Below are 12,829 nucleotides of genomic sequence, written 5' to 3' on the forward strand. Positions count from 1 at the left end.
CCCATGAATTTTATGTATGTATTAAGTATGTATCAAGGACTTGTTCAAGGCTGAGAGAGACCAAACAACCACTTTGTGGAAAAAAAATAAAACCAAAAGTCAGGATTGAGTTTGACTGATATGGAAAAGATATGAAAAATTTCTGATTAATCAACTAAAATCATAAATGTAACAGCCAATCAGAAATTTATTTATCAAAATTGATGGGTGAGTTTGATTGGTCAAAACTCTTTGATACCATATCTTTTCACATCAAAGATTTTGCCATCAGGATCATATCCAATCCATTTCGATAACATTTGGACGTATCGATAACATTTATAACCTTAATCTTCTGATTATACCCAGTAACAGTAAGAGAACCATTTCGACAACATTTGGACATTTCGATAACATTTGGACGGCAATAGTCGCCTAGTCGGTTACCCGTTACCCAACTCGATCAGTCGATCTGACCCGTGAATTGAGTACGGGAAGGGCAGGTGGGTTGATGATGGGCCAATAAGTCCAAACTTTTCCAAAACCCCAATACTTCCCGTTCAACCAATCACTTTTTGACTTTCATGTCCAATGTTGGCCCCACAAGTAACCATCTTGGTATCCCTTCTTTTTTCGACGCTGTTGATGATGCATCATAATAGTGAAAAAACCATTGATTTGAACTTCTGTAAATTGATTCCAATCAGAGGATGACTTTCATTCTGTTGGATTTGTATTAACTCGGGTTTTAATTTTGAAATGGTTTGCATTGCATACATGACCTGATGGCCGTTAAGATCTAATTTAGGGTCTATCGGGATCCTTAGTTCAGCTGCATATAGCCACTTGGAGCTTTCTATACTGTTGATTTTTTTTTTTTTAATTTTAATCATGCCACTTTAATTAAAAATTCAAACGTAGCGAGTCTAGCGACATAGCGTCCTTCATTTTGACCAAAAAAATTAAAAAATTCTTACTCACCGTCTCACCGTGAGGAGGACGGTCGAGTCCGTTAGGCCGTGACCGATGCGGAGATATTTTCGAGAATCTTTAACAACGAAAGGAATCGCGATATATCGGCGAGATGATATCCGCTTAGTGGATACTGACGAGTGACGATGACCCATCCATGGAAAAAAACGCGTATGGCGTGATGTATAGAGGAATCTTTTCCCGGTCACAGCCGTCAATGCGTTTCAGAAACCCACTGACACGTGTCGTACAACGCATTAAGGCGGTTCGATATTAGAAGGTGGTGGGGTCGGCCGAATTTAAGTTGAATTTGGTTTGAATTTGAGTTTCATTTAGGAGCAGAAGACAGGTCGCTTCGTTGCTTCTCTCGCCTTTTTGACCGTGGCGAACCAGAGGAGAAGAGGAGACTCGCTTTCCAGTTTCCTCTCTTTTTCGTCTCTCTCTCTCCATCGCTTGCTTGCTTCTTGTTGTAGGTTGTAGTTAAAAAGGAGCTCAAAACAAGACTTTTTGATAACTCGATCGAGTTCTCTTCGCTTTCATCTGATACACTCTTAACCATTTATCTCAAATCTCTCAAAGGTAAGTTCATCTTTTCGTTTATTTCTCCATTTATCGTTATTTTAAGAATAAAGATCCTAAATTTATTGTTTCTGAAACTGCGCTTGAGTTGAATGTGAGTTTAAATGTTTGTTACGAGATGTAATTGGCATTTCTTGAACCGCTAAGTGGTTTTCTTTTTCTTTTCTGTAAAGGAATCTTTATCCCTCTAACTCTAATAAAAGCTTTTCTTTTCTCTGTATTCTCCTCCTAAAAGTTACCGTTTTCGTGTAATCTCTGCATATTGTTGATTTTTTTTTTCTTGAGTATAAATGTTCTTTATTCTTACTTTGTATATATCGACGGCAGACGTGAATTTGGTTCCTCGTTATTGCAGAACGAGAGTGCTTGAATCGACAGGAAGGAAAGACTATTCGTCTATTCCATGTGCAGTGGGCCGAAGAGGAAAACATCTGCTATAGATTTGGTCATGGAGGGTGAATCCCAGAAGCAAAAAGAGAGTTTAAACCGCAACTTTTCTGTTCTGCTTGAATTATCGGCCTCCGATGATCTGATCGGCTTCAGGCGTGCAATTGAAGAGGAGGGTTTTGATATTGATGAGGCCAGCTCCTGGTATGGGAGAGGGATTGGGTCAAAGAAGATGGGTTTTGTGGAGAGAACGCCCCTCTTGATCGCATCGATGTTTGGGAGCAAGGAGGTTGTTGCATACATCCTCTCGACCGGGAAGGTTGATGTTAATAGCGCATGTGGCTCGGACGGAGCAACCGCCCTCCACTGTGCTGCCGTTGGCGGGTCCTCTGCTTCTCTCGACATCGCCAAGCTTTTGCTTGATGCTTCCGCGGATATTGACTCCCTAGATGCTAACGGGAACCGACCGGTGGACCTGATCCCTCCAGCGTTGAAATGGTGCAATTCAAGGAAGAAAACACTGGAGAAGGTATTGAAGGGCGGCAGTTTTACTGGGGAGGGATGGAATTCTGATCTGACGGAAGAACAGCCAGACCAGTTGCTAACGCCACGGGCCTCTAAAGATCTCAGTGAGAAAAAAGAATACCCAGTTGATCTCTCTCTCCCAGACATAAAGAACGGGATATATGGGACAGATGAATTCAGGATGTACACGTTCAAGGTGAAGCCTTGTTCCAGGGCTTACTCCCATGACTGGACGGAATGCCCGTTTGTTCACCCAGGGGAGAACGCTAGGCGCCGTGATCCGAGGAAGTATCACTACAGCTGTGTTCCCTGCCCGGAGTTCCGGAAAGGAAATTGCCGGCAGGGAGATTCCTGTGAGTATGCGCATGGTGTGTTCGAGTGCTGGCTCCACCCGGCACAGTATCGAACACGGCTCTGCAAGGATGAGACTGGATGCACGCGAAGGGTGTGCTTCTTTGCGCACAAGCCGGAAGAGTTACGCCCCTTGTACGCCTCGACTGGCTCAGCCGTTCCATCACCGAGATCGTCTTCTCTAAGCGTTTCTTCACTTGACGTGGCGCCGTTGAGTCCAATGGCTCTTGGTTCCCCGTCTGTACTTATGCTTCCTACGTCCACACCACCCATGTCACCCTCTTCTCCTATGGGGGCAGCGATGTGGCAGAACCAGTCTAGTCTTGCCCCTCCGACTTTGCAGCTTCCAGGTAGCCGGTTGAAGGCCGCACTGAGTGCCAGGGATATGGATTTAGACATGGAATTACTTGCGCTGGATCGTCATAATCAGCGGCAGCAGCTGATAGATGAGATGTCTAGTTTCTCTACCCAATCGGGCTGGTCTTTGGCCACGGCTGCAGCCCTGGCTGCCTCATCTGGTGGACGGACTGGGGAATACAGCCGGTTAGGTGGGGTAAAGCCTACGAATCTGGATGATGTTTTTGGTTCTCTTGACACGTCGGTGTTGTCTCAATTGCAAGGACTCTCGCTGAATGCTGCAGCCTCTCAGTTGCAATCTCCGAAAGGTATCCATACACGCCAGACCATTAACCAGCAGCAACTGCGTTCAAGCTATCCCACAGGCTTGCCCTCTTCCCCAGCGAGATCATCAGCATCGTTTGCCCTTGATCCCTCCGGGGCAGCGGCTGCAGCAGTAATGAATGCGAGGTCAGCTGCCTGTGCAAAGAGGAGTCAGAGCTTCATAGACCGCAGTCCAGTTAACCGCCAGACTGGATTTACTTGTACTGCTGCTGCGGCTACTGCCACTGCGATGTCTTCTACACTTTGTGATTGGGGCTCTCCTGATGGAAAATTGGACTGGGGCATTCAAGGAGAAGAACTTAACAAATTGAGGAAGTCAGCTTCATTTGGGTTCAGAAACAGCAATAGAAATTTAGCAGCAGCCTCAGTGACGCCAACAGTTGATGAGCCAGATGTGTCGTGGGTGCAGTCTCTAGTGAAGGACGTTCCAACGATGGGAAATGGACAACTTGGTCAAGAACCGCAACCACAGCAGTATCAGCTCAGCAGTGGAGGTTCAGAGATGCTCTCGCCATGGGTAGAGCAGGTGTACATGGAGCAGGAGCAGATGGTGGCTTAAGCAAGTTGACGCCCACCACCCCTGTGTGGCTCGTCGTTTAACCTAACAAGTTCATATTGCCATTTTTTTATTCATATTATTAATATTCATTATATGAAGATGTAAGTAGGAAAGGGGGCAAGAATGAGCAGAAGAAGACCCGAAGGGCCAAGTTGAACAGAAATTGGGCAGAGGAACAAATTGAGTCCTTGCTCTTGGTATAGATAGAGAGATAGGTTTACTTGCTTTTCAATTTCAAAGCAAGTTGGTTTAGGTGAAAGAAGTTAAGTTTCTTCTCTCTTTGTTTCTTTTCTTTTTTTTTTTTTTTTTTTTCTCTTGTGAAGTTGAGGAATATCATTTTTAATTTAGAGCTTGCCTATAAGAGAAAGTTGAAGAGCGGAGGGAGGTCTTTTGCTCGTAAGACCAAGGTTGTCGAAGAATGAGAATGTAAGCAACACAATAGAGTCCATAAGGTGCTTTTGTGATACATCACATGTAACTGAGAATTGTTGAATTTGAGCGAATTCATCTGATCATCATAGACTGTATTCATTATTAATTCATTTCCAGTTATCTTGCTTTTGGTAAATTCCTCTTCCTTTTATTCCCCCTCCCCCTTTCTTTAAGTTTATAACGTCCTGAAAGTGTTTTCTTCGTAAAAATCAAATCATCATCATCTGGCAAATCTAGGACAAGAATTGAAGAAACAACAATACTTGGGTGCTCTTGTTTAAATTTCTTTCTTTCTCGGTAAGGATAAAAAAAGTAGGTTAGCATTGACGGTGATTGGTTGGTCCCATACTGTGTGCTAGACCTGGCTGCTCTGGCTTGGATTGGATGGAATTGGACCCACTCACTGGCACTGAGAAGGATAGGTGATAGACATGAGCATCGAGAGCATGATTGGCTGGGCAATTGACAATTGTGACGAATCACAAAGATATGAGATTCCCCAACGCGACAACTAATGCCGTGTGGGGTCCTTTCACGAATCACTATGTCACATCATGCGATGCACGATTCTGGGTTTTGCCCTTCCTACCAGGCTACCACTACTAGTAGGAAATGTCAAACATCATTGGGAATTTTGCTTTCAGTGTCTCACTTTTTTTTTTTTTTTTTTTCAAAATACAATTCATTATCTATTTTTGGGCTTTTTCTATTATATATACTTAATATTAGGGGTGCCACCGTTCCGTTAACCGAATCATGGTAATTTTTTATAAACCGAACTGGTGGTACGTTTTTTTTAATTCTCCAAACTGAAACTGAACCGGTATCATCGATTAACCAGTCCATTGATTTCGGTTTTTGATCAATTTGATTCTTCGGTTTTTTATATTTATAATATATATTATACAAATATGTGTACAATATTATATAATAAGTAATAAATGATATATGATATATTTATTCTTTTTCCATGTTTGGATCTGCTCCACACTAATCTCATAGCATGTTTCAGCTCCATATCAACGACATTTACTCTAAGTGGTTTTTCATTTTCCATATCTTGATGTGACCTTGGCAGCATGCCTTTATGTGTGATATGGAATCTTTGCAGCTGTTATACTGATTTGCCACATTGAAGGATGTTAAATTACCGAAATCTGAGAATAGTATTGAATTTTCAATTAAAAGAGCCACTTGATAGCATTCTTTTCTGCCGTTACCCTGGTTGTCTAAGGCCCAGATCACGGTGCCAGAATCGATCACGGCACCCCCACTAGTGCCGCCGTTACCCACGGTGCCGTCTCTCCTCCTTACTCCTTCCAAGTTCCTACCAAGCAATAACCAACCCAAATGACATTTGCTGCTTCCACGACTCTCTTTCCAGCAAGAACTTCTTGGGCTTTGTCGTGAGATCTCACCAGTGCAACGGTCCTCCTGATATGGCATTATCTGTATTGAAAGTAAGGTTGGTAGAGCTACTTAGTCCGTTAGTTTCCTGCATAGTCTCTGAGTTCATAAAAAATGTAAACTATAAAACGATAGCTTCAATTTCTAAAAAGTGAGGACTTAGTTTTGGCAAGATGAGAACTTAGCTTTGGTAGGATGAGAACTTAGATTTTTGTAGTGTATTCCTACAGACGACGCCAATTGATGTGGCGGTTTTCGGCCACGTACCAATGTTTTGTGATGTAAAATTTTTTGGCAAAGTACCTCGTTATTCGACCCAGTGGTGGCGTGCCTTAGTGACGAGCTACTTGGTGGCGAACTCCTTGGGGGAGAACTGCTTGGTGACAAACTGCTTGGTGGTGAACTGCCTTGGTGGCGAACTGCCTGGGGGCGAACTGCCTAGGGGCGAACTGCCTTGGTGGCGAACTGCCTGGGGACGAACTGCCTGGTGGCAAACTCCCTGGGGGCGAACTGCCTTGGTGGCGAACTGCCTGGGGGCGAACTGCCTAGGGGCGAACTGCCTTGGTGGCGAACTGCCTGGGGACGAACTGCCTGGTGGCGAACTCCCTGGTGGCGAACTGCCTGGGGGTGAACTGCGTGGTGGCGAACTCCCTGGTGGCGAACTGCCTGGTGGCGAACTGCCTGGGGGCGAACTGCCTGGTGGCGAACTGCCTGGTGGCGAACTGCCTGGGGGCGAACTGCTTGGTGGTGAGCTCCCTGGTGGCGAACTCCCTGGTGGCGAACTGCCTGGCAAACTCTCTACTAGGCGGCCGATGCCTTAGAGAATGTTGGAGCTCCCTGGTGCGGCGCAATCCGACTACCCTCAGCATGAGGTGGTCTTCTTTCCTTTGTAGGCTGCGGGAGATGAGGGACCTGTGGGAACTTCATGTTTTCCTCATCTTTGTAGGTGGCGGGAGCTGAGAGACCTGCGAGAACTCCATCTTTTCCTTCTCTTTGTAGGTGGCGGGAGCTAAGGGACCTCTGAGAACTCCATCTTTTCCTCCTCCTTGTAGGTGGCGGGAGCTGAGGGACCTCTGAGAACTCCATCTCTTCCTCCTCCTTGTAGGTGGCGGGAGCTGAGGGACCTCCGAGAACTCCATCTCTTCCTCCTCCTTGTAGGTGGCGGGAGCTGAGGGACTTCCGAGAACTGCATCTTTTCCTCCTCTTCGTAGGCGGTGGGAGCTGAAGGACCTACGAGAACTGAATCAGAGGTCCCGGGGGTATTTTCCTGGTGGGGGCTCTCCGATGCTTAAGTTAGCCCTCTTATTGTAGAGAGCTTTGAAGATAATATGAGAGAGCTAGAGAGCAGGGTTACTTCCCTTTCTTTTTCATCCCCCTCCCCTTTGGGGGGTGAGGTCTTTATATACCGGAGTCCTCGCGGGTTAGGTGGGTGAAAAGCCTCCAAACGGTAAGACTTGTCGCATCCTGTCAGAACCGGGGTACGGTGGTGAACTCCTCGAGGTTGTGAGGCCGGCGCTTGTGTCAAGCGGCTAGGTCGGCGCCTGGGCCGGGTTGTCAGAGGGGTGCCTGCGTCAGTCAGCGGGTTAGTGTCTAGGCCATGTCGTCAGGTCAGCACTTGTGTCAGTCGGCGGGTCAGTGTCTAGATCAGGTCGTCAAGTTGGCGCCTGTGTCAGTCGGCGGGTTAGTGTCTAGGCCAGGTTCGTTGGTGGGCGCCTTGGCCGGATCATGCGCTAGGCTGGTCCAGGTTGGCTAGGTCGCGCAGGCCGTGCGTAGGCCGCATGCAGTTCGCGCGTGTGCACCGCGCGCAGGTTGCGCAGGCGCGCGTCAGGCCGCACGCAGGTCGTGCCAGGCCGGCTAGACTGGTGCCCGGGTGAGTCACCAACTTTATAAGTTTGTTGGTTGGGTGTTTTCATAGTTGTCACGAGGTGCGACGTGTCACAATTTCAGTGGAGGGCCAAATCTGCCCTCATCATTAACTACTCTTATCGGGATTGGCATGAACGTATGACCAAAAGTGTTGAATCCTTGATGCTTCAATTTCTCCTCGACAATCTCCGATCTGCCAACCTCGAGCTCATTCCATACTTCACCGATAGTTTCGGTAATTCGAGCCGCATCGACTACTGCATGGGCCATGAGAAGGTCCCCATCATGCAGCATTTCCCGTTTGGAGGGCTCATTAAATGGGACTAGGGTGATCCACGAACCAGCTTTTTCAGTTGGACATTTGCACCGGTAGTTCATCAGGCTTCAGGGATCGATGACATCAGCTAAACTCAGACATACCTGTGGAGCCAAAACTTTATCACTGATGCACAACAACGATGGATGTACAGATCAATGCACGCACGGTGGATTTCATTTTGTTTCTTGTACATCAGGTAAACTCAGACATACCTACAGAGCCAAAACTTCATCACTGATGCAGTGGATGTTGCTCTGTTGATACCCAGTTTTTATGCGAAAAGCAGCTGCAGCAGCCACTGCATCGGTTCATTTTCACCATCACTAAATCGGTTCATTTTTTACATAGTGTAAAATTTGAATTTACACCTCAAAACAGATGCAGTCTTAAGACTCAACCAGCAAACATGCTCTTTGCAAACAAACTTGAAATATATATATATATATATACCTATTTTTAAACCTTTTTATTCCAATTATTTTGCATATTCTCCTAAAATTTTCAAATATATGTTTCTCCTTTTTAGAATATACTAGCTTTGTATTTTAGTTGATTGGTATAAGCAAATATGCTACTACAAAGGGTACAATCTATTTCAGAGATCTGAGGAGTTGGCTTTAAAGTTGAAAGTTGAAACCAGTGTTTGGTGGACAATGGATAAAGAATGGAGGAATCCTGTGGCCAATCCAATGGGTGAAGAATGTCATATAGGGGATCCTCTTGGTCTCCCTTTGTTCATTCTCATGGTTCTTGTTTTCTTCCAAGGGTGAGTTTGGAAGGAGTATAAATATAAATATGTAGAGTCTAAATTCTTGTATTTTATATGTATTTATATTATACATATTTGTATTTATATTCTTTTCAAACTGAACCTAAATATAAACGTAAAACCTTATGTTTTGTATTATTTTAGTATGTATTTACACTGGGGCCCAGCATGGCTGGGAAACGGGCATGGGTTTGGCCGGGCCTAACCTGAGAAGGGGACCATTGGGTGGGCCGTGGGTGGGCCGTGGGTGGGCATGGGTTCATGGAATGATAACTGGCTTCGCAGCTCCAATATTTCCTTTTTTTTTTTTTTTTTTCTTTTCCTGATCGCAAGCTCCAATATTGAATGCAGTCTCGCATTCTTGTTGAAGAAAAGGAATCCTTTCGCTTTCCAAATTTGATGAATTCATTTTAATGTAATGTATTTTCCTATTTTCTGCAAACCAATTAAAATTTAAAGGGTCACTTACTATTTTACAAAGGAAAAGGTTTCCTTTACAAGGTTTCCCAAGAGAGAGGTATATATGGAAACTTGCGTATGTGGGTTTGAGAAGATATTAATTAATTCCATGAACAGTTTTAGTAAACAAAAAATTTTACTCTTGGTCGGACGATGATGCCAAAAACATTCAACCATGTACGTACATCTTTCTCTTTTTCTTTTTGCTCTGGCTCCACCTCCTTCTACCTGCTATATTTTTATAAATCAAGATATTAATTTTACACATGAAAGAGAAGATGAAATGCCTTTAATTAAGGTCCAAACTGTGCCATTCCAACAACTTCAGCAACGTAGTTTGGTGGTCGAATAGCAAAGACGTGTTCACATTTGCGCTCTAAACATCTCCCGAGTCCCGAAGTTCTCAGTGGGCATGGGTGGGATATGTTGTTGGGCGCAAATGTGAATTCAGCAAGAACTCACTTGCAATACTTTTCAATTTTTAAAATCCTATCTTTGACTCTGACAAAATTTTATGAGATGGATATTTACTGAATTGCCCTTAAAAGGGTAAATAAATTAATATTAATATAATAATCTATTTACATTAAACTCGATGGGGTGATTCAGTAATTGTACATCTCAACAATGTTCAAAGTGGGATCTAAAATATTTAAAGCATTATGCCATTAACGGAAGGGAAGTTTTTCCTACTTCCAAACTGAGCCTTTCTTCCAAAAGTGAAGGTAGTTTTATGTTGAAATATTTGCAGCCTAAAAAATACAAAATAATAAGAGTTCATTTAGTTTACAGTCGGAATCGGAATTTCTCAGAATTAGAATTGGCTGGAATAGATTTTCATTCGCAGGTGAAGGGGAGGGAATGGCCATTTCACAAGAATAGAAATGGGATTCTTATTCTACTCAACCAAACCAAACAGTTTAGAATCAGAATGAATCATTCCAATTTCAATTTAGAATCTCTATTCCAACAAACTAAACGGACCTTTTCATTCCATCCACTTCAGCCGTTAACAAATTCCCGGTTATGCAAATGAGTTTTTTCACCCGGTTGTTTGATCCTTCTTCCCAGTGACAGTCACCGGACAATTAATTCGGTCCTACTTTTTGACGGTTTTAGTCGTTTCACTAAACGATACCCTGTTGAACCGTGCAACCCGCCATCCAGCCTCAGACAGGCAGACTCTGGGTCAACGTCCAGCTCGGTTTTTAAATGAATGCTTCAAACTTCAAACTTCAAAATAATAAATCGTTGTTTGAATAAAAAAAAAAAAAAACTATATTTTTCTTCTTTATACGGCTGTACTCCATTTGAGAATATTTCTTTATTATTATTATTATTATTATTTCAACTTACAATACACGCTGCCATGGATCTCTGAAGTCTCAGGGAACTCGAGTTCACATTGTCTTAACAGGGGAAGAAGTAAAAATACAGTACAGTGAGAGAGTTTGCAGAATTTATACACAATTGTACAGTAAATTCGTGGAAGGAAATATTGCAAATTCGTCTATAATCTCGTGTAGAAGTTGGTCGAGGATTTGTACGCTGAATTCAATCCTGATCTCATCGAATTCTTCCAACGTTGACACCTCTCTTGAAACCCAACTTGAGGTTTTAATGTCTTGATCTGTTAAATGGCAAATCTCTCCCCACCACTCTAAGTGGGCCTGATCATCCACCTTGCTTGTTTCCTTGGTTGCTTTTAAGTCAAATGAATTTGATTCCCAATCATCCAAGCTCGTAATACGAGCAAAAAGTGGAGATGGACCTTCGGACTTGGCTAGCTCTGGCGATAGTTTCCTTCTTGAAGTTGAACCTTTTGGCTTCGATTCTTCTTCTGCTATGAAAACATTTAAAGAATGGAGAATGTTAGAATGAGAAACTGTTGAATTTGAAAACTCTTGAACACTGTAAAGGTTTTGAATCAAGAAGAACCTGATAAAGGAGTTTCAGAGTCAACTAGAAAGCTAGTGAGATCAAGAACAGAAACCGGGCTTGAATTTTCCGAGTTGCACTCGGTTTCAACTTTCTTGGTTGAACAGGCATTGTTGTCGCTCTTCTTCTTCTTGGCAAGTTTTGCTTTCTCAGAGACGTCTTTGTGGTTAGTAGGCTTCGGTGGACTTCCTATCTTCCTAAGTGCATTCTGGTTTGTGTGAGCATCCTTCTTCTTCTGAGGCTTTGTTGAACCCTGATCCTTGATGTCGCAACGATTGCTAACCTCACGCAAAGGCCGTCTGTCGGAGATCCTTCTCTCCGGCTTCTCCTTTTCGCTGTGAACCCTCTTCCTGTTTTCTTTATCTTCCTCGTTCGTTTTGTTCTTCTTCTCCTCGATTCTCTCTTTTCTGTTCTCCTTGTTATTGTTTCTACTCATCTCTGTTTTCCTCTGCTTCAATTCTCCGAAACCCGTCTCGCACTTCCTTCCCTTACATCTCAGCTCATTAGTTTCTCTCACATTCTCAAAGCTGAGGAGAAGGAAATCTTCGTTCTCCAGCTGTAAGAACGTCGAGGCTTCGCGAAACGACAGAGAAGTCCTTACGCGCCGATGCCGTCCCTGTGGCTTCTCAAATTCTGGCCAGTACTCTGCAGAGTTTGCAGACCTACTTCGGCCAATTGAATCTGGAGTCTTCGCCGGCAATGATTCAAGACCCATTAGCCTAGCCACTATGCCTGGAGTTGCCGTGGGGATGTCACTCTTTTCCTCCGTCTCCTTGGAGGTTGGCCCGTGATCCAGCTTGATGCAGTCTGGTTCTTTAAGGTGATCGGCGGGGTGAGTAGGGAGATCACCAAAGCAGAGGAGGCGCCGGACGATGGTAGAGAGACAACCGACGGTGGCATTGTGGGAATTACCCAAGTTTCCATCAAAGGAAGAGGTGGTGGAAGAGGTAGAGGATGATGAGCAGGAAGTCTTCATTAATGGAGATGGGAATAGTGTCGAGAATGGAAGAGAAACCAAATTTGAATAAAAGGAAAAAGAAATCACTGAAACCACTACTTGCAATCAGCAACAGCAACAGAAAAAAAAGCAATGGAAAAAAGAGAAATTTGAATAAAAGAGAAGAGGGAAAAGCAAAAGAGAGAGAGAGAGAGAGAGAGAGAGAGAGAGGGCGGGCTTTGTGTTTGAAAGTTGTGGAGGTGATGGAGATTGATTGAAAGAGTTGAATTATTGCGAAGTGAAAGAAAAAGTAGGTGATGGTGGTGGGCATACACAGATACAATTAGCAGTGAGCACTGAGTTGCTTTCTTCTTCTTCTTCTTGAGTTCACACAATCACACTGGATTAGCGGATTGGGCCTTGGAGAGAGACTTGGGGCAAAGTGGGCTTTTTATTTGTTGTTGGTACGATGAGGAACTCGGGGGGAGCTTTTTCTTCTTTCCTTTTTTTATATTGTCTCTCTGTTTGTCGGATGGGATGCACTGAAAAATGCTTCTTGCTGACTTTCATTCACTCCAAAAGTACCAAAACAAAGAGCATACATAAGTAGAGTGTAAATGGGTCAATGGGCGGGCGGGTGGGTGGGCTTGCGTGGGTCGAACTCCGGTC

General features: G+C 44.0%; 1 protein-coding gene and 1 pseudogene across 4 annotated transcripts; one reads left to right on the top strand and one right to left on the bottom strand.

Moving 5' to 3' along the window:
* Window positions 1–1,281: 1,281 nt before the first annotated feature.
* LOC148868464 (zinc finger CCCH domain-containing protein 66 pseudogene) lies at window positions 1,282–4,601 on the top strand (annotated as a pseudogene). Of its 2 annotated transcripts, none has more exons than XR_016107459.1 (2): window positions 1,282–1,530; window positions 1,858–4,601. The product of XR_016107459.1 is annotated as a zinc finger CCCH domain-containing protein 66 pseudogene, transcript variant X1 (transcript). The 2 variants fall into 2 exon arrangements; XR_016107460.1 differs by having other exon boundaries at window positions 1,299–1,530; window positions 1,886–4,601.
* A 5,993-nt stretch (window positions 4,602–10,594) lies between these two features.
* LOC148868465 (uncharacterized) lies at window positions 10,595–12,582 on the bottom strand. 2 transcript variants are annotated; one of them, XM_088968520.1, is made up of 2 exons: window positions 11,224–12,582; window positions 10,595–11,125 (listed from the first exon to the last, which is right to left on the bottom strand). In XM_088968520.1, the coding sequence occupies exons 1-2, from the start codon at window positions 12,197–12,199 to the stop codon at window positions 10,746–10,748; spliced, it is 1,356 nt and encodes a 451-aa protein (XP_088824646.1). In that variant the 5' UTR covers window positions 12,200–12,582; the 3' UTR covers window positions 10,595–10,745. The 2 variants fall into 2 exon arrangements, with proteins under 2 accessions (XP_088824646.1, XP_088824645.1); XM_088968519.1 differs by having other exon boundaries at window positions 10,595–11,128; window positions 11,224–12,576.
* Window positions 12,583–12,829: the final 247 nt, after the last annotated feature.

The sequence above is a fragment of the Nelumbo lutea genome, chromosome 2, assembly GCF_056320005.1.
Source record: "Nelumbo lutea isolate HS-2025 chromosome 2, American lotus-T2T, whole genome shotgun sequence".
Lineage (NCBI taxonomy): Eukaryota > Viridiplantae > Streptophyta > Magnoliopsida > Proteales > Nelumbonaceae > Nelumbo > Nelumbo lutea.

Bases quoted from the DNA above. Each gene is read 5' to 3' on its own strand.
- LOC148868465 (XM_088968519.1), bottom strand. From the start codon at position 12,199: ATGAAGACTTCCTGCTCATCATCCTCTACCTCTTCCACCACCTCTTCC. The intron at 11,129-11,223 runs GTTCTTCTTGAT...ATGTTTTCATAG, and splicing joins CTCTGAAACTCCTTTATCAG to CAGAAGAAGAATCGAAGCCA.